Raw genomic sequence first — 21,452 nt, forward strand, 5'->3', positions numbered from 1 at the left:
CAAACAAAACCAAAACAACCAAACCAAAAGAGATAACCAAGCACTACTTGACCTGGTATTTCTGACATGAAATGAAGCAACAGTATGGAAATATTCATCCCCTCTCTCTCTTTTCAGGTCTTTTTATTTATCAAGAAAAAAAACAGTTTTAATAAAGAGATATTTTGAAGCTGGAGAGAGACCATTTACAAAGGCATGTTATGGCAGGACAAGGGGTAATGGCTTCAAACTGAAAGAAGCTACATTTAGATTAAACATCAGTAAGAAATTGTTCCTTGTGAGGGTGATGAGGCACTGCAAAAGGTTGCCTGGAGAAGGAGTGGAGGCTTCAACCCTGGAAGTGTTCAGAGCCAGGCAAGACAGGCCCTTGAGCAACCTGGTCTAGTAGGAGGTGTCTCTGCTCCTTGCAGGAGTGTTAGAACTGGATGATCTTTACGGTCCCATCCAACACAAACCATTCTATCATTCTATGATTTTCTCCCTTTGTTTTAGGGACTGTCAACTTACACCATTGTTCACAGCAATTTCAGTGATGCAAAAATAGGTGCACCCTGCTGCATCAATCAGTTTGTATCTCTAATAAGCACATGAACTCTTGTGAAATGTCATCTAAGATTTAAAACGATAATGAGATCAGGATTTGGTTCTTTGATTGCAGTAATTAGTTACCTATATTGGGCCTTTATTTTTACTCTTTAAAAAAAGAGTCAGAACTCACTTTAATATGTTGAGATGGAGCAAAGCCAGCTGGCATGTCTGTATCTATCCATTGACTAAATAAATTCAGTGTCATTAAATAATTTTGTGCAAATATAAAATCATAATTATTTAATTATCTTCTGTTCTTTGCCAAGGCAGTGAGCCTGTTGTGAGTATGCCTCATTCCACCCCTATATATCACTCACTGAACAATTTCCTGCGGTGATACTTAACAGTCACACCTGCCTGACTCCTCCTTCATCTCTAAAAGATGAGATAAAAGGCCGAGTTCCAAAAAGTTCAAGATAATGCTAAGCAGATTTTCAGTCCTGCAAGGGTAAACTTCTTAAGCATTACACAAGAGATGCTTGCAAGAAGAACTCACCCGTAACTGCTCAGTGGTTTTCATACATTCCTACATCTCCTCTACCATGTTTTGGCCTTTGGCTTTTTCTCAGGTACAGCCTTGAAAAAGCCTAATTTGTCATCTGAGTCAGGAAACAAAATCTTGTTTTGATTTTCTGCTTTTCCTTGGATCTTTTATATTACTGTTCTTTTTCATAGCTTTTTGTTCTGCGTTGTTTGATTTCTTGGCTTTCTGTGCATAGTGGTTGGTGTAAGTTTGCATAGTTATTATTGTGTGTAGTTATTGCATAGTTATTATTGTGTGTAGTTATTGTTACATCAGGTACCACAAAGGCAGTTTGGAAATCCTGCCCATAGACATGGACATGTCTGGACTGTTTGATGGAGGCAATACCTTTGAAGCTCAGAAATACTGCAGAGCTGACATCTCTTGTCTTTTTTCCCCTTTTTTTTCCCCAGCCAGTATCTATTTAATAAACATCAAACCAGGAAACTACTTGCTACTGTTGAGCAAATAAATCCCATCCCAAAGGCAAGAGAGACTCCCTAAAAGTCTGGTGCTCTTGAGCTTTTCTCATTTTTCTAAGTAGTTCTTAAAGACTGATATTACAGATAAAGCATTTTGGAGAACAGGAAAAATAGGTTACTTAGTCTAGGGAGTTTCACTTGCAGATCTCTGGGGTTTCAAAGCTTCAGTAGATGTCAATGGGAGAGACGTCTGAAGGAGTATAATGAGAACCCAAGTTCATAGCAGATTCTAGTAATCCACATGGCTTACAAGATGAACAGGCGTAGTTTTTCCAATAATACAGAATGTTCCTGGTCCCGCTTTCTTCTCCAGTCACACTCAGGTGCCTGAAATCTTGGGAGACACAGAAATCCTCTCCTCAGTCAGATACAAACTGGAACATAGAAGGTTTCTCCTCAACATGAGGAGAAACTTCTTTACAGTGAGGGTGATGAAGCACTGGAACAGGCTGCCCAGAAAGGTTGTGGAGTCTCCTTCTCTGGAGACTTTCAAAACCCACCTGGATGAATTCCTGTGCAAACTACCTTAGGAGTTCCTGTCTTGGACTCAATGATGTCTGGGGGTCCCTTCCAGCCTCTAAGGTTCTGTGATTCTATGATTGTGATTATCAGCTGTGTTAATTACCATGCCTGTAATTGAGAGGAATTGCCTACATTTCTGAGTTCAGGACTTGCAAAATATATGGTCCCCTCCATTGACCTACAAGTATCTAGACCACTGCTTCTTATGGAATTTGTTTTCAGATTGGAAATGACCACTGCTTTGAGACTTAACTGCAAAATGCAGCTGCACTGTACAGCTGCATAGTTCAAATATCTTTTCATATGGTAGCAGCTGTGAGAATTGCTGGGTTAAATAAGATCACAAAGCTCAGAAAAATATATATTGATACCTAAAAGAAATCCAGTGGAAAACTGCAGGGCAAAGGTGAGGTCAGTGTGGGGACAATTCACTACAGAACTACCTAGAGGGATCTGCAGGAAGGATCTCTCTTGTGACAAAGAAATCACTTGCATGTAAGAATTGAGTGACATGATCCAAAATAACTTTACAGTATCAGGCCTGTACAAAGTCTCACCCATAGTATGCGATTTCTCTGTCACTGGTGCAGAAAGATAGGTAGGAAGCTGCTGCCTGAGCATAGAAATGTCACTGCTTATCACCTCATGGATTAGATCAATGAAGAGAAGAGAGAGTATCCCTTTTCAGGAGCTATTGATAACTTAAAGATCCTTCAAGGAGTTATTTCCTATCCCAAGCCATACAAAGGATTTGTTTCTCCCACCATGTATAGGTCAATGTTGGTCTGAAACCTGATGATTTCATAACTCCCTCATCAAATTGCTTATTCTGCTGCATCACTTCAATAGTTAAAACAGAAGCCTAAGTCTCACACTTACAAGCTGGACTTAAACCTGGCTTCATTAGATTTTGCAGGGACTGAGATTAAAGGTGTTTTTATTTCTAATCATTGTGCCTATTCTGCTCAAAAGACTTGGACGTTGTACAAAATGGAGTGTCACTGGATTGTCACCACAGAGCTACTGAAAGGACAAGAGTGGTGTGGGTGTGATGTTTTCAGGATGCAGATGGCATGCTGCAGTATTGCTGCAGTGCAAGGGAAGGCACCAACTGGAAAAGAATGAACTTCAGTTGATTTCACTTGCGATGAAGCAGTGTACTTCTGATTGTAAACAAAGAAACAAGGTTAGCAGTGTGGCTTTTAGGGCTTTTAGTGCAAAAGCAGTGGAACCTGTTAGGTGTCATAACACATACAACACCATTTAGTGGTATCAGCAGGATCCATCAGTGTGAAGTGTCCCTGCATGCTTCAGTCCTTTTAATTTTTATGAAATAGAAATCATGGACTGTAGGGTTTCCAGTTGATTTTTAACTACTACGAGGGACAGAGATAGAGACTCTGGGAAACCATTTCCAATGCTTGACTACAGTTAGGTAAGGACTGACTTTGGTTGAATCTGATCAGAATTTCCCTTGCTGCAACTTGTCCATTGCCTCTTGTCATTTCTCCATGTATCTCAGGAAGATGCTGGCTCTGCCTGTGCTATACATGTGCATTAGCTAGTGACAGACTGCCATCAGATTGTACACCCAGCTTCCTTGCACTTGCATATCATGCTCACCTGTCATTGTGGGTCACTTTTGGACTTGCTCCAGTTAATGTCCTTCTGTTGCCAGGAAGCCCCACACTGAACACACAACTACCAGTATTTCTCTGTTGATATGTAACAGTAGAAGGCCTCTAATTTTTGATGGAATTGGAGGTATAAAGAGTTCTCAGTGTTATTAGAGTGTCCCTCAGACTGGTATTAATGCATAATGCTGCAGCATGCAGCTGAACATCATGGTTTTATCTAGCATGCAGAAATAAAAGGTAGACACTGCACATCCTGTCCAGACTTTATGAGAGGGAGGGTACTTAGGGAGCTGACAGATGTGCTCCTCAAGCCATCACCATTATCTATCAACAGTCCTGGTTAACTGGGGAGGTCCCAATTGACTGAAGAGTAGCAAATGTGACACCTATCTACAAGAAGGGCAGAAGAATGATCCAGGGAGCTACAGGCCTGTAGGTCTGCCCTCAGTGTTGGGAAGAGTCACAGAGCAGGTCATCCTGAGTGTCATCACAAGACAACCAGGCAATCAAGCCCAGTCAGCCTGGGCTCATGAAAGGCAAGTCCTCTCTGACTAATCTGATCTCCTTCTACATTAAGGCTAATTGTATGATGTTCAACAAGGCCAAGTCCCAGGTTCTAAACCTGGGTCACAACATCGTGGTGAGCTACAGACTTGGGGAATGTGTGGTTGGAAAGCTGCAACGATAACCTGGGGGTTCTGGTTGACAGTCAATGAAATGAGTCAGCAGTGTGCTTAGGTAGCCAAGAAAGCCAGTGTCATCCTGGCTTGCATTAGACACACTGTGGCCAGCAGGAACAGGGAGGTGATCATCCCCCTGTACTCAGCACTGGTGAGGTCACACCTCGAGTACTGTGTTCAGTTCTGGACCCCTCACTACAAGGACATCAAGGTTCTGGAGCATGTTCAGAGAAGGGCAACAAGGCTCGTGAAGCACATACCCTATGAAGAGCATCTGAGTGTGCTGGGGTCTGGGGAAGAGGAGGCTGAGGGAACACCTCATTGCTCTGTACAACTACTTGAAGGGACGCTGGAACAAGGAGGGGCCCAACCTCTTATCCTTGGTGACAAGCAACAGGACTAGAGAAGATGGTTTCAAGCTGCACCAGGGGAGGTTCAGGCTGAGTGCTAGGAAATACTTCTTCACAGAGAGGGTTATCAAATATTGGAATGGTCTGCCCAAGGCAGTGGTGGAGTCACTGTCCCTAGAGGTGTTTAAGCAGAGTGTAGACCTGGCACTTAGGGACATGGTTTAGTCTTGACGTTTCAGTGCTGGGTTGAAGGTTGGACTGGATGATCTTTGAGGTCTCTTCCAACTGATGTTTTTCTGTGACTGTATGTGCAGTCTGTAGTCCAACCAACACAGAGAAGAAAATATCTGAACTAGATGCATTTTCAGTCTTCTTAGTTTACCTACCTGCTTAGCAAAGCCCTCCAATATGTACAAACAAATCAGTTTAAAAACAAGAAGGTTCGTATCAAATTAGCCTAATTATCAACCTGCCATATCAGGAACGGTAGCTTGAAAAGGTGCAATGAATGGGTAAGAGCATATTCTGCATTTTGCCTTGTTAAGTAGCTGATGTAAACTCCTCTCTGTACTTCAGAGTGGGTCAGAATGGGGTGTAGTAGTTCATCTTCACACAAACAGCAGACCTTTCTATTCCAGTGTCTATAGCTCAGAAGGTTTGTTGACATTAATACCACTCAGTGTTTGGTTCTTCAATAAGAATAAATCCACCAGTGCTCTGAGGCTGTACCATCCAAATAATGGCATGGAAAATGTTGGATTATAATTATGATATTAGTCACTCAGCTGTGCTAAGGGAGGAGAAGAAATCTTGTTTTACAAACAACTGCTTCTCACTTCCCCTTAATGCTTCCCACTTTCCCTTCGTGTTTCAGAATGCAGCAACTTAGCTCTGAGCAGCAATATATAAGAGAGTAGCTCAATATTTAGCTCAGTCAAGTTTTTAAAAGTTTCTTTCTTCATTATAGTATAATTTGAACAGTCTTTGGAGTTTTCATAATGCAGGCAAATTGCTCCACGATACAAAGGCAGAAAAGGCAAAGATCTGATAATGCTGTCATTTTGGAAGTGTCCAGAGTGGCTGTATGAAGGCAGCAGCAGCATTACACAGAGCCTGTTTTGCCATTTACATTGCACAGCTGAGGTGCAAACTGGAGTGCTAGCCTTACAGCGAAATATGGCATCAAGCAAAGGAGTTCTCTTGTAAAATAGTACATCAGGAGCTTTATTTCTGTCTACTTTGTCCTACCTTCCTCTGTGAGGTTCATTAGTCTCCCATGAAAGATGCAGTTTGATTCTTTCCTTTTAAAGAACTATGTCAAGGGGATAATCCTAGCCACTTTTCATGTCTGTACTTGAACACCTGTTTCTCCTTCATTTACCTACCAAAGAATATTAGTGCAGGAGAACACCGACTGATTTTTTGGTACTACTGCTCTGGTTTTTTACCTCATAGTAATAAAAGTCAATACCGTAAGTGGCTTTTCTATAGGCTTAAGAAAAACTATAAGTAACAAAATCCTAAGATGCATGCATTGTATGATAACTTGCTTTAAGCCAAATTTAAGATAGCAGCACATGTAACTCTTGTGTTCCTTCACAGTGTATTCCTCTGAAATGTACACCAGGCCTCTATTCTGTGAGCCTGTTCTTTATTAAGGCAAATTCAAATATCTTGCTGTTAACTAGTTTCATAGAACCTTGCAGTACTTGCAGATTATCAGTGTCATCTTTTCCTGCTGCTTATTCCTCATTTGCAATTATAATAATCCATGATATTTCAGCCATCTCCACAGCAACTAATTAAGATGGCAGAAATAGACTGACATGTCTTGCCATTATGCAACAGAAATTCATGAACTTTCACAAAAATAAATCATCCAAACCTTACTGAAGCAAAAAAAGACCAGGATAAAGTTAGAACAGAAGAATATTTAAGTAGAGTTAATCATAAAATTGCATTATTTCTTCACTTACATCTGAATTTTGCAGCTACTTCATGAATATTTTAATTACCATATTTAAAACAACATCCTGGCATTATGATGATCTGCAGAAAAATATTTAAAGGTAGTGTCAACTTTCACAGAATCACAGAACGGTGGGAGTTGGAAGTGACCTCTGGAGATCATCTAGTCCAATCCACCTGATATGGCAGGATCACCCAGCATAGGTTGCCCAAGATCGCAATGTCCTGGGCTTGGATTCTCTCCAGAGGAGACTACACAGCCTCTCTGGGCAGCTTGTTCCAGTGCTTCATCACTCTCAAAGGAAAGAAGTTTTTCCTTACATTTAGATGGGAATTGTTATGTTCCAGTTTGTGCCCATTCCCCCTTGTATAACTTCATAACACTGAAACTAGTTTGGCCTTGTCCTCTAAAACCCTGCCCTTTAGGTATTGGCAAGCATTCATAAAATCAGGCTTGTAATTGTCCATAGTGCACTGATTTGCAGCTTCTCTTTGGTTCTTTTTTGAGTCCTTAATCAAAATCTACAGAAAAAACTCAATTTTGTTCCTTTTGTTTTAAAAAAAAGCCATTACAGTCAGGTCATTTGGGCAGGATTTGAGATTCCAGGTTTCCATTCCATTGGCACTTCATGTACGACACTGTCAGAAAGCAGTCCATAATAATCAAGATTTGTCCAGCATGAAATACAGCACGCACTTTGGTACTTCCTAGATCTGGGGAAACTAAGAAAAGAAAATAAAATTGTAACAAAGTGTCAGCTTTCTCTAGAATTAATGAAACAGAAATACTGAAGCCCTTGTTGAGGAAGAATTCTAAGCCTGGATGCCACACTAGCAAGAGAGCTACTTTTGCAGCCAGCACTACATAGGCCATGAATTCTGAAACCAGATTTGTAATTCTAGATGCAAATATGTTGAACCCTGTATTACTTAACAGACCTGATTTAATCACACAAGAAAAACACCCTGACATGCATGGTAAGGAGATAAAATTCAAGTTCCTTTCAAAGGCAAATGAAATGGCTTTGTGTATTTCATGATAATTACATAATTTAATTCAGTGTGTAGTTTTAATGTGCTGGGATCAAGGGTGTTTCATCCCAATTCATTATATGCATCCTCTAAAGATAAATACAGTCAAGGACACACAGATCAAACCAAAGTCCATGTGACCCACTATCTTTTCTTGCAGTAAACAGTTACGTGTAGTAAATGCTTGTGCAAGCAGCAGGGTGAGTGTCTATTTATCTGTCCCATCACATAACAGATCTGAAATTCATAAACCAAAAGCTTCAACCAAATTAAGGAGCCATGTGGGAATTTATCCTCTATCACTTTGTGTTCTTTGAACCCAGTTATACTTTCTGCCTTAACAACTACCTTTTTCAGTTAATTCCACAATGGAAAAAACATTGTACACAAAAGCCCCTTTTTAATCAAATGCATCCTGACCATTTTGTTGGGTATTGTTTCTTGTGTTTATAAGCAAGTGAATAACTATTTTTGGCATTACTAACCTCTGCCATATTCCCCGCTGGCTGCCTGTTTCCCAGAGTGAAGACTTGTGCTTGGTAGCTTGCTGTAACACTGTTTGCTTTATCATGGCCAGCCGTCCCAGGGGCGTCCCCCTGATGCAGACTGAGACTTGTGTCTCTCTGTTGTTACGGCCTCAAATCTGGACTAATGGATTGTGACCTCACAGAGCATGAGAGCAGGACCTCACACTGCTGCCAAAGGCCACCTTATGCATTCAGAAAGTAAAAGTGTTTCTGGCATGAGCTTCCCCTTGTGTCTGTGTCCAGTAAAGTGTAAGCGCTGTGGGGATGCTTTGAAGGGCTATGCCAGGCCAAAGGTCCCACTAGAGGGTGTGTAGAATATGTGTACTGGTATTGACTATCATGGATTCATAGAATGCATCAGGTTGGAAGGGACCTTCAAAGGTCATTGTCATGGAAGATTCATGTCCTGGCTTGTCCAGGCATGATCCCATGGTCTCTTCCCTCTTCTGGGTGGGAGAAAGTAGAGTGCAGGGAGTAGACAAAAGGCTTGGAGACACCCAATTTGAGGGTCCAAGACTCACCCAGACTTGTTCCTCCCAAATAAGGGACAGCAAGCTCCTGACTTCACCTAATATGGTCAGGTTTGGCAAAGTGCCATTCTGATTGGTGGAATTGTGGCCAAAGGAGGCATTTCATCTGGGCCAAACAATAAATAGGCCTTGCCACATGCATGCTTTTGCTTTTACTTTTGCTTTGCCTACTGTGCCCTGCCACATTATGCTCTGCTCTGCCAGCAATGACTTTCAAGACACTGACAGAATTCCTGTCAAGCTTTGGGTACTGTCTGATACTATTTTGTAAGTAAGTATTTCTAAGCCTCTCTCGAAGAAATTCTGTAACTAGATTCCATTGTGCCTTTTTGCCTTAGTAGCAGAAAGTAGCCTCTCAAATCCCCTCTTTCCAGTTTTAATGTTTGCATTTGCTAGTCATTCCTTAAAGTGTTCTGGTTTTGCCTGTTCCCCATATGTACAAGTATCCAAACCGTGCACTTCAAACATTGTAAGTGAGTTTTCTGGCAAGATCTAATGTTAATAAATAACTTCCATGGAACTTTCAGGCAAATAACTTTGCCTGGATATCAAAATTAATATCAATTATTGATTTTGCATCATTCATAATAGTCATCTTGTCCCACCCCCTGCAATGAGCAAGGCATATTTAAATTAGCTCTGGTTGCTCAAGGCACCATCAATTTTGACCTTTAATGTCTCCAGGAACGGGGCCCCCATCACATCTCTGGGCCACATGTTTCAGTATTTCACTACCCTAATTGTGAAGAATTTCCTTCTAAATCTACCCTGTCCTAGTTTAAAACCATTGCCCCTCATCCTGTCACTACATGCCCTCCTAAACAGTCCTTCTCCAGCATTCCTGTGGGTGCCCTTCAGATACTGAAATGCTGCTAGAGGGTCTTCCTGGAGCCTTCTCTTCTCCAGGCTGAACCGCCCAAGCTCTCACTGCCTATCTTCATGGGAGAGACTATATTGTGTTGAGCCTTCATTTTCCTTCAGGGGAAGTGTCTGGTTCCTGCAGAACCCATCTTAGAGGACCATTACAATGTGTTTTTGTGACTATCAATGGGGTCATGACCTTACTATAAAAGGTGACCAAAAAATGCAGTTGCACAATTCCTTTTTTCTCCTGCACAGTTCACCCCACTCCTTTAATCATTCTTTTTCCAGAGGTTTTTTTATTTCTGCAGTACCTTTTATGCAGATGGATGACCAGACTTGCTGTTATCTGTAGAGTAGTACTACAGCACACAGGTCCTGTATTTATTTCCTAATTTCTGTTCCCTTTTTTACTGCCCCAGGCATTAAGATTATGTTTTCAGAGAATTCTCTAGAGAGTTTTAACACACCATCTTCTGAGTGAGAAGGACTAATTCTGCTGTTATTGTGTATAGTTAGGGCTGCCTTTTCCCAAATGCCTTTTTAGCTCTTACCAGTGTTAAATTTTGTCACATGTCTTTTAGTATCATAAGATGTTTCATGGCTCTTTGCAGTCAGCTTTAGTTTTGAATGCAAGCAAATTTTGTCATCTGCCTATTGCCAGCCTTTCTATGTGTCTGTGTGAAGAAGAGAGCAGGTTGTACCACATCCCTCAGTTCCATGTATGGGATATTCCTCCTTGCTTACATGTAATTCACTAGAGGATGCCCACTCTTATCTCATGCAATTTTAATTCTTCCAGTATCCTTAACATAGGGATTTTGGAACTGAAGGTACCAACATGGAACAGAGCATCCTCATCCACTGACTTCTATGAACTTTCCACCTCAAATCCAGGATAATTCTTCTCTTATCTCTCTTCTGTATGAGGTCTCCTATTATCAAGTTGTAGTCTTGATAGCTGTTCCTAGACCAGTGCTATGGAAACCAGGCTTACTGGTCTGTAATTCCCAGGTGATTTTTGGATTCTTAAAAATAGCAACCTTCTCTTTGCCACTTCCCACTTCTCTGTCTTGTCTAGGTTATGCCTACAAGTTCTTACTGGATTTCCTGAAAAACTCTGTGAGGAAAACTGCCAGATCTTAGTACTCTTTGTTTTATTGATTTCTTTTAAAAGTTCTCTCATAAAAACTTGAACAGGTCCTCGTAAAGAAGAGTTTCACTCTGCAGTTCTCCTGAAGTTCTCCAAGATTAGTGCTGCTGTGAAAGATGTTTGGCTTGTTTACCATGACCTTTATCCTTCTGGATAACTCTCACAGTAAAAAAGTTTCTTCTCATGTTGAAATGGAATTTCCTGTGATTATGTCCATTACCCATTGTTCTGTTACTGGGTATCACTGAAAAGAGACTGGCTCTATCCTCCTGACAGCCAACCTTTGGCTATCTGTGGATATTGATAAGATCCCCTCTCAGCCTTTTCTTCTCCAGACTAAACAGCCCCAGGTCTCACTTCATAAGAGAGGTGCTCCAGTCCCTTAAGCATCCTCATAGCTCTCCACTGAACTCTCTCCAGTAGTTCCCTGTCAGTCTTCAACTGGGGAGCCCTGGAACTGTACACAATATTCCAGATGTGGTCTAACTAGGGCTGAGTAGAGGGGTAGAAGAGCCTCCCTTAAACTGCTGGACACACTTTTCTTAATGCACGCAAGTATAGTACTGGCATCTTGGCCACCAGGACACACCAACCAGCACTCTGAGGTCCCTCTCTGTGAAGATGCTCTCCAGCAGCAGCCCCTAACCTGTACTGGTGCATGCTGCTGTTCCTCCCCAGGTGCAGGACTGTACCCTTATCCTTGCTGAACTTCACTAGGTTCACCTTTGCCCAGCTGTCCAGTCTGTCTCTGAATGGCAGCACAGCTGTCTTCTAAGCCACACTTCCTGGGCTTTCCAACAAGGATGTTATGGGTTACAATGTCAAAAGGCTTACTAAAGTCAAGGAAGACAACATCCACTGCTCTCTCTGCATCTGCCCATTCAGTCATACCATCATAGAAGGCTATCAAATTAGCCAAACATGACTTTCCTTTGGTAAGTATGTATTTGTTAGTTACAAGTTATGGTTTATAACATTTATTTTAGGTAGGTGAACATGTGGCCACAGATACACTACTGTTCATCTGCTTTGTATGTCTATTTTTGAGACTGATGTGTACCAATTATTCCAGTGTAAGTGGAAGAACTGTTTCCTAAACTGTAAATGCACATTCTGGGTGATGTGTGTGTACATGATGTTTTTCCAAATCTCCCTCTGGTAAAATAGAAGCATCTCTCAGATCAAGCTTTCCTTAGTGTAACCAGAGTAAGTTTTCATTAGGCAGTAATGCACTGTTTGTACACATCCTCTGGCTGTGGGTATCATGTAATTTATGTTGGTGAAGTTACAACTGTTAGGTAAAATCAAACTGTAAAATGACAAAACCACAGCATTTTGCTGTCACTATAGAATGAGTTGTGCTGCTTGTCTTACTGGCAGGAGGGGGATCCTCCAAGCTAGCAAACAAGGGAACCAAATACTGGTCAGTACTTTGCTTGTCATTTCCTAGTGCTCTGTCCAAGCATTCATCTCTCTCTTCTTACCATCAGCCTGTCGTTGTTTTGGTTCTCTCAATATTTAACCCCTTCTTTCTGTCCCAAGAAAACAAACTCCTTCATCCTCTTAAAGTTATGCTGAAGAATCCAGTTTTCTGACATCTGCTAGACTTGTTTCTGTAAACTGTGCTCTGTATTTTGCCATCTGGATGTGTTGTCTGATGAGGAGCAAATCCAAAAGCAGCAGCTTGCCTTGTTATTTATATCCCATGTGTAAACTCTGTCTGGAGAGAATTCTGTTTAGCTGCAGAGAGTTACAGAAGTTATTTTATTCTAGCAGTGCCCATCATGCAGTGCTTTAGGTTTTGCTTTGAGGAAGGTCTCTTGAACTGTTATGCAGCAAAATATTGCAAATAGACATTTCTGACATTAGAGATGACACTGCAGATCCCTACTGCAGCATCTCTCATCTGGGAACTATCTTCTCTGGGTAAGGGAATCACACTGCAGATGCCTCACCCAGCTCTTCGTTAATTTGCTTTTCGGATAGCTTCTGTTTGTTCTGAGACCACAAGGAGCCTAAAGCAAGTTGAGTCACTGTGGAAAGCAACTGTTCTCTGGGATGTACAGCTGCTGCTGCTGTTCCCACATACTTCTCTTCAGATGTCACCACTCATCTTGTTTGGTTGCAAAAGTTTGAGAGTAGAACTCTCACTCTTAGTTTCTTTGACACTGGAACTTCTGCATGTTGTAACACAGAAGCCTATAGGAGAAATCATAATTTCATCCATGTGAAAACATGGATGGATCTCTTAGCATAAGGATTGCATCAGCTGCCTTCTGCTGGCATTTAGGACATAGCAAGAACTGTGCTGATAACAGCTGTGCTAAATTTATCTTCAATCTAGCTGTAACTTCTTAGGGTGCTGGTAGCAGTATGGACTTTAGTATAGACTGTTCTAATCTGCCAGGTTTCTTACTTAAATAAAGTCTTCAAATAAGTCAGTACCACCCCCTCATTAATGAATTTGATGCCTAAATTGTGTTATATTTGGAAATCCCAAGGTATGGCTTTCTGTGCTGCAGTCACACTGTAATTGCAGAGCAGGTGTTCTCTAAGATATGCTAAGTTACCTTGTCACAAACTTCTTTTAATTATAAGTGACCAAGCCTCATGTTTCATTAAGAAGTGGAAAACAATACCTGTTGGCAACTCAATTTGTCAGTTCTTGACCTGGTGTTACCTAGGAAATCATAAAGCAGGTCAGAAGCAAGAACAGGAGGAATGTTTTAGTTAGTTTTTTAAATATTCTGGTTAGCTTTCTCAATTACAGAATCACAGAAAGTCAGGGGCTGGAAGTGACCTTGAAATATCATCCAGTCCAACTCCCCTGCCAGAGCAGGAATCACCTATACCAGGTCACACAGGAATGCATCCGTGTGGGTTTTGAAAGTCTCCAGAGGAGACTCCACAACCTCCCTGGGCAGCCTGTTCCAATGTTCCATCACCCTCACAGTGAAAAAAATTCCTTCTCACGTTTACATGAAACTTCCTATGCCTCAGCTTCCACCCATTGCCCCCTGTCCTGTCACTGGGCATCCATCATGTTGGATGTCTTTGGATATAGTTAGAACTTAAGTTCGTTCCCTAGCAAGGCAGCTTCTTTTATTGATTTTTGTTTTTTCAATCTTTATATATAAAAAAATAACAGTCCATCTGCTCTTGTATTGGATTTCTGGTTTCTCTAGTTCTTTTGCTTCTGTTAATTACGCTGGAGTTGTTCATATTGCATTTCTCTGTCTTGTGTTTGCTGAATTCCAGGTTGTATGCTGTGTTTCTGAGTTGTGTTACTGTATTGCGGTCTTCTTTGCTTAACGTGCTTTGGAATATTTGATTAGCTCCTGCAATTCTGTGTACAGATTTGACTTTGGATCCATTTTCCTCCCATGTCTGTCCTCTAGCTGTTGACATGTAATAATGATCAGTGTTAATCTAGCATTTTAAGGCTGATTTCAGCTTCTTCCTCAGTTTTACTTTCTCCTACCATCAGTAAGGAAGAGAAAATTCAACTTTTATCTATACTTGCCAGGAGCGGCAACTGTTAAACCTAAAACTTTCTGGTTAGTAACTACAGATTTTAGATTGGATCCTGTATTCCCAAAGGAATATACATTTTTACTGTGTGATTTCAGAGGCTTGCCTGCCACAGATAAAGATTTTCTGTGCTCCTTGTCCAGTGCTTCTGATTGGAAATGGACTGGTATCTAGAGATGATCTGAATTTGAGTGGAAACAAGATGCCCTAGTAACATCTTCCTTATGTTTTAAGTAGTCATAACCTAAAATAAATTCAGTTCTCCTTGCAAGACTGGAAATAAAATTAATAGAGGACTGGAGTGTTGCCCTTTTTCTTACTACTTGGCCTTAATGATAGATTAACAAATTCTAAGTATAGAAGGATCATTTCCTAACTGATGGTGTTGGCCACTGGCTGCAAACAGTTGCTTTGCTACTGATCAAGCAGGTGATGAGTCAAGTTGTTTCAATTTGTCTGTGGAAACACTCACTTTTCTACCTCTATACTGATAATGATACTACTTCTATTACGGTACACAGTCCCTTATTAAAGGAATAAAGATAAAACTGTGCTTGATTTCTGGAGTGGTGGGGCAGGAAATCCTCATGACCCTGCCCAAGGCTTTACTGATCTTAATGGGTCTGCCACAGAGAAGTTCTACTCAAACAGCAGAAGGGGTGCTGGTCCTGAGGGATGAGTTAAAAAAACACCAGCTCAGAGACATTAATAGAAATGCTTCCCACTGTTTCTTCATCAGAGCTGAAAAGAAACAGCGCAGAGCAGAGCACAGTGGCAAAATCTGTACACTTCTATAATGAAATACACATACATTCATTTCTGTTAGCTGCTAACTGAGTGATTCTTGGAAAATTGATGCATTTGTTAACGACTTTCTGGCATGTGTAGTTGCCATGAAGAGGGCTTAATGCTTATTTCTAATCTCCTGGAAGATTTTACAAATGAAAAAAAATAGGTTAATCACCGAGGAAAATCACCATTGAACTAATACATCTTTTGTTAAATATTAATTACATTTAATTTCTCTCCATCACAAAATTTACAAGGTTGTCATGAATCAGGGATTGATTCAGAGGTTTTTCTTTATCCACTGCTGTGAATGGACCCCTTCTCAGTAAAGAGTGAATGAATTTATTTTGCATCAGCTTTGTGCTCTAAAGGAAAATCCTTCATAAAAGAACTGGCAATGTTTGCCAGATAAATCTGGACTGAGTAAAACATTCATTGTTCATGCTGCTAGATCCTAATCAATTCTGCATTTAAATGCTTGCATTTTTTTTTTAATCTGATCCAGCAGTAGTGTAGCAGTTTATGTACTTAAATGTATGAGACTAGTCTAGGAGGAAGATTTGTGTTACAGGAAGGCAGCATATTGCATAGTTTTAGTATAACATCTGTTATTATCATTCAGTGCTGCTCTTAGCCCAGCATGCCCTTCCTCTAAATATCTTATTAATTAAACTGGCTTAGTAGAAAAATAATTAATACTTTAAGTCCTGTACCTACTTAGAAAGGATTTAGAAACTGACAAAAATTGTTTTAGTCTGAGCTTCAAACTGGAGGATTGTGGAGTTTTGTTCATTCAGCAGATTACCACTAAAAGTACGTACCCAAAAACTGTGTGTATATAGGTATCCTGGGCTGCATTAACAACTGTGACCAGCTGGTTGAGGGAGGTTCTCTTCCCCCTCTGCTCTAGTGAAGCCACATCTGGGGTATTGTGTCTAGTTCTGGGCTTCCCAGTTCAAAAGAAACAAAGAACTACTGGAGAGAGTCCTGCAGAGGCTGCAAAGATTATGAGAGGACTGGAGCATCTCTCTGATAAGGCTTTTTAGCCTGGAGAAGACTGAGAGGGGATCTTCTTAATGCTTACCAATATCCAGAAGGCATATGTATCTGATAGCAAGTAAGCTGCAACGAGTACAGTGTTCAGTATAAGCACAGATGATTTACCAAGTGCATCTTCCCCTGCAGGAACAACCAACATGCACCAGTTCCATAAAAGGTTACACCCTCATGTTCTTATTGATGGAAACAGGGTTTCAAAGGCTCTTTTGCTTTAAATCTGCCTTGGGCAGACTGGAGTTGCAGAGTCCCAGCTCATTTGTGTGTGCATGCATCTGTGCAGGGTCTGATATGGGAGCATATGGCAGAAGCAATTCACCCTTCACTGTGCCTCTCTTTTGGCAGGCACAGGCTTATTTCTCACAGAGCGCGCACAGTTGCAGCCAGTCCTACACATCACTTCTTGTCCCCCTTGCTTGATGGCTTTCAGCTCTTTGCCTGAATGTGTGTGTTTTGTGGTGTTCTAGTTAATTGGACATTGTTTTAATTACTGCTGAACTAAAGAAACATGAAATTCCTGTCATTTTGACACTGGGGTGACCACAGTCTCCAAGTAGGTAATACAAGCTCAGACTGCTCAGACCTGGTGTAAATTACAGTGGCTCTCATGGAATTTCCCTTATTTTCATCTTTGTTGGAGATAACACCCCTCCAAGGAGGAGAAGGCTTTGTTAGAGAGCTCTACCTTTTTTTTTTTTTTTTTTTTTGCACTGTCCCAGACACCTTGATCTGCTCTCACTGGAATTAGCAGCAAACAAGCCTTGGCTGCACAGGGTAGCAAAGGTGCCAGTCATCTTCCATGGCCTAGAACAGTCCATGGCCACAGCTTTCATTGGTGTAATCCTTTGTGTTGACTCCTTTCTCACCTTTCCCTCTCCAGCTTCTGCATTAACTGCCATTTTTCTCCCTTTGCTGTCTCTAATGCCTAGGTCATGTGTCAAAATTAAGCAATGGGAGTGCAGACATGCTCTCAAATCAGTCAATGTCCACTGCTGTCAGTAACAGCTGTGCCACAGCAGCAGGCAGATTCTCTGGACTGGCAGTACCTTTTATTTTGAGATGCTAATTTGCCACTGACTGAAGAGGAGAAAAAGCATTTTTAAAATGCCTTATAAGTCAGAACCTTTTAAAACAATCATTTTGCTTCTTATCTGTTTATATTGACCTTTCTCTTTTGCTTACAGCTTTGGAAAGAAAAATATCAATGAGACAAAGCAGAGAGGAGCTTATAAAACGAGGGGTGCTGAAAGAAATTTTTGATAAAGGTAAGTGTTCTTCTTTTCACAATATTAAGCTGATATTCCATATAGTTTTATGTCCAGGTATTAAATTATGGTAATACTAGGAACTGGGAATACAGTCCGGAATTGCAAGTCTCCAAACACCTGGCTTGATTTCACTGTGGGCTGGCCCTCTCTGTTGGATACATGTGATAGTTACCTAGTAAATAAAACTGAAAACTAATCAGAAATGTAAAGCAGTAGAAAGATAAGTCACAGAAACAGGCACTCACTGCAGAGCATTGAGGCATCAAGGCTGCAGGGAGATGCAGTGAGTCCTTGCCTGCATCTGTTATTGTCTGATTGAGTCACTCTGGAATTAACTGTTGTGGAAAAGGGAAAGATTTAAAGGTTTTGGATCCTGCCGAGCACCAAACAGTGCACATTCTCTTGAAACAGCTGCCAACACATAATAATTCCTTGTTCAGGATAATTAATTTGTTGAGTTGGTAATGTATTCTTTATGCAAAAGGCCATTGTTTTACAAACACCATTGTGTTATACTGGCAATGCTACCGATATTTGACATATATTACAAGTGTCAGTCTTTAACTGCAGCTTTTATTTTGCTGCTTCCATCATCAATAACTAAGAGAAATAACTCCATGCATTACATAAATGCCAAAGTTGCCTGTGAATTTCAGTAGAATCATGCTCGTGTCTCAAAGCCTCCTTAATTCAAAGTCTTAACAATACCAGTAGAAAACCTGTTTGAAGTCAGTAGGAGTTAAGCATTTTGAGAGATACTGCAAGTAGGCTGTATTTCATTAAGTCTGGAGCATTTAAATCTGCTACCAGCTTTTTCAGTCAAGTGTATTAGGATTGAAATACTTACAACCCAAACTGCTCATAAGCGAAACAAAACAAACCAAAAAACCACAACATGGCAAACCCGAAGAATGCTTCTCATTTAATTTTAGAGTTTTTACCTATTATGTATATCAGATGCTTCTAGTCCTTTAGATAAAATACTACCCGTGCTCTCACTATGACCTGCTGGCTTGGAAGTCATCCTAGATGTAGCTTTTCCTTGCAAAAAGCCTTTCTCAGATCACTTGCCCTTGTTCTTGTGGGTGACTTTAACATGCCAGATATCTGCTGAGACTTTAACACTGCAGAGAAGAGTCAGTCTAGAAAGCTCCTACAGTGTATGGAAGACAACTTCTTATCTCAGCTGTTACGTGAGCCTACCAAGGGTGCAGCCCTGCTTGATCTGCTGTTCACAAATAGAGTGGGACTGGTGGGAGATGTGGTGGTTGGAGACTGCCTGCGGTTCAGTGACCATGAAATTATAGTTTTTTCAATATATGGTGAAACCAGGAGGGGCATCAACAAAACCTCCACCCTGGACTTCCAAAGGGCAGACTTCAGCTTATTTAAGGAACTAACTTGGAAAGTTCCTTAGGAAACAGCCCTTAAAAACAAAGGCATCCAGGAAGGTTGGATCTACTTCAAGAAAGAACTCTTGAAAGTGCAGGAGAAGGCTGTCCCGGTGTGATGGAAGATGAGCTAACAAGGGAGGCAGCAAGACTGGATGGGCAAGGAGCTTCTAAAGGAATTAAAGAAAAATAAAAAGAGAAGATTCTCCTTAGTCCTTCTCTTGTTAATGTATTTATAGAAGTGTATTTTGTCTCTTACAGCAATGGCTAGACTAAATTCTAGCTGGGCTTTGGCCCTTCTTATTTTCTGCCAGCACAGGACTGCACCTTTACAGTCCTCTTGAGTGGCCCATCCCCTCCCTCTTCCAAAGGGTATAAACTCTTCTTTTGTTCCCAAGTTCCAGCCAAAGCTGTCCACTCAGCCAGGTTGGCCATCTTCCCCACTGGCACATCTTTTGGGACTTGAGGATGGCCTATTCCTGCACTTTTAAGAATTCCTTCTTGAAGAATGCCCAAGGGACACTGCCAACCGGTGTCCTGAACAGACCAAAGTCTGCTTTACAGAAGTCCAAGGTGGCAGTTCTGCTAAACCCCCTTCCTTACTTCTCAGAGAATCAAAAACTCTTTTAGTTCATGATCACTAAGCCAAAGACAACCTCCAACTGTTCAAATTCTTCCCTGTTAACTAGAAGCAGGTCCAGGAGGGCACCTTCTCTAGTTGGCCCCTTCACCAGATGCATGAGAAAGTTGCCTTCCAGACACTCAGAGCCTGGGGACTGTTCCCTCTCTGCTGCATTATGTTACTAGTACCCATCCAGGAAGTTGGAAGAGCGTGATTCCACCAATCTATCTCGCTTTCACACTCCCTGGTTGTTCTCAGACTCTCTACCTCCTCTCTCAGTCCAACCACCTGCGTGAGCAAGTCGTTTATTTGATCAGTCCATACACAAGCAGTATCTTTGATTCCTCCTAGTTCAAGCACCAGACTCAGGCACCCACCGCAGTCAGAAACCTGCACAGCTGTATGTTTGTGTGGGAGCAGGGTCTGAGTTCCCACACTCTTTTACCCTGTGCCTCTTGGCCATGTTGTGACCACGATCTTCTCTCTGCCCGGGAGGGAACCAACCGCTGTCTGCTGGTTCCCGCTAGCCCTGCTCCCTCACGCCTACACACCTCCCCTCCCGCTGGGGGCTGGTCGCCCTCGAGGTGTGAACTTCCGTAGTGCACCGGCAGCGGCTCGGGGCACCTGCCGAGCAAGCTGCAAACAGGTGCAGTGCCCCCGGGCGTGTAATGAGCCAGTGTCTGCCCCTGGGCACGTTGCTGCAGCTCGCCGGGTCGGTGAGCAGCGCCCTTTGCATCTCACGCGGTACCGCAGCTGCGCTCCCACCTGCGGCGCGCTCGGCGCAGGCGCCTGAGCCAGCCCACCCTGCGGCCGCCTGCCCCTCGCCGGGAGCCGCCGCCTCGGGAAACGCTCGCTTCGCCTGGGAAGAGAGACCGTCGTAGTCTCTGCTCTGCCGGGAGCTGGTTCCGGTGCCGCTGCCCCTCAGGAATTTGCTGTATTAGTGGCAAATGGCTGCGTTCAAACTCTTCAGCGAGACTTCAAAAAGGGCAAGTGAAGCAGTGTAGGTTGGGGACCGACCTGCTGAAGTGCAGTGAAGGGGAAAAGGACCTGGGGGTCCTAGTGTGTGGGAGGATGGCCATGAGCCAGCAATGCGCTCTTGTGGCCAAGAGGGCCAGTGCCATTCTGGGGTGTATTAGAAGGGCTGTGGTTAGTAGGTTGAGGAAGATTCTCCTCCCCGTCTGCTGTGCCGTGGTGCGGCCGCGTCTCAAGTATTGTGTCCAGTTCTGAGTCTCCCACTTCAGAAAGGACAGGGAACTGCTTGAGAGAGTCTAGTGCATTTCTCCTCAATGCCTTCCCCAGCGTGGGTTTACTCGCCCTGGAGCAGGTCCTCACATGCCTTCCCCAGCGTGGGTTTACTCGCCCTGGAGCAGGTCTCCTCGGCAGCTGACCGTTGGCCTGTTGACGCCACGTTTGGTTCTGCCGCGGTAGTGCTGGCTGCGCCCAGGCCGCCTCAGGAGGCCGCCCACCACCTGCCGCCTGCCAGCGCAGGCCAGCCGCTTTTCCCACCTCTAAAAAGCCCCCAAAAGGACCTTCACTCGGCCCTTTTTTTGCCTCTGATCCCTTCCGCAGTGTGGGTGTACCTCGGCGACTGGCCGTTGGAGCGTTGACGCCTGTTTAGCTGTGCTACCGGTTAGTGCCGGCTTAGCGGCTGCGCCTCAGCGGCCGCGCCTCAGCGGCCCGTCCGCGGGCTGCCGGCTGCCAGCACAGGCCTGGCGCTTTCCCCGTTTCTGAGAGCCACAGAGCTTACTGCCTGCGCCTTTCACCGCCATTCCCCGTCCCAGTGCGGACATAGCTACTCTGGAGCTCATCAGTGATGATGATGCTTCATCCTATTTCCCGAGCAAAAAGCAGAGATCAGGTTTTTCATTCTTAACAGTGAAGAAGGAGTCTACAATACCAACCAGCTGGACTTCTGTATCCTACGTTATTGCCTGCTGGTTGC

The 21,452-nt window shown here is 42.7% G+C and overlaps 1 protein-coding gene across 9 annotated transcripts in view; it reads left to right on the forward strand.

The window, feature by feature from the left end:
- Positions 1–21,452, forward strand: part of PHACTR1 (phosphatase and actin regulator 1) — a 450,233-nt gene that overhangs the window by 350,768 nt on the left and 78,013 nt on the right. For all 9 annotated transcript variants that reach the window (XM_064160941.1, XM_064160939.1, XM_064160943.1 and 6 more), the window contains one exon: positions 17,414–17,494. In XM_064160941.1, coding sequence (XP_064017011.1) covers positions 17,414–17,494 — 81 coding nt within the window. The remainder of the gene's footprint in view (positions 1–17,413; positions 17,495–21,452) is intronic.

The sequence above is a fragment of the Pogoniulus pusillus genome, chromosome 21 (assembly GCF_015220805.1).
Source record: "Pogoniulus pusillus isolate bPogPus1 chromosome 21, bPogPus1.pri, whole genome shotgun sequence".
In the NCBI taxonomy this organism is placed as follows: domain Eukaryota; kingdom Metazoa; phylum Chordata; class Aves; order Piciformes; family Lybiidae; genus Pogoniulus; species Pogoniulus pusillus.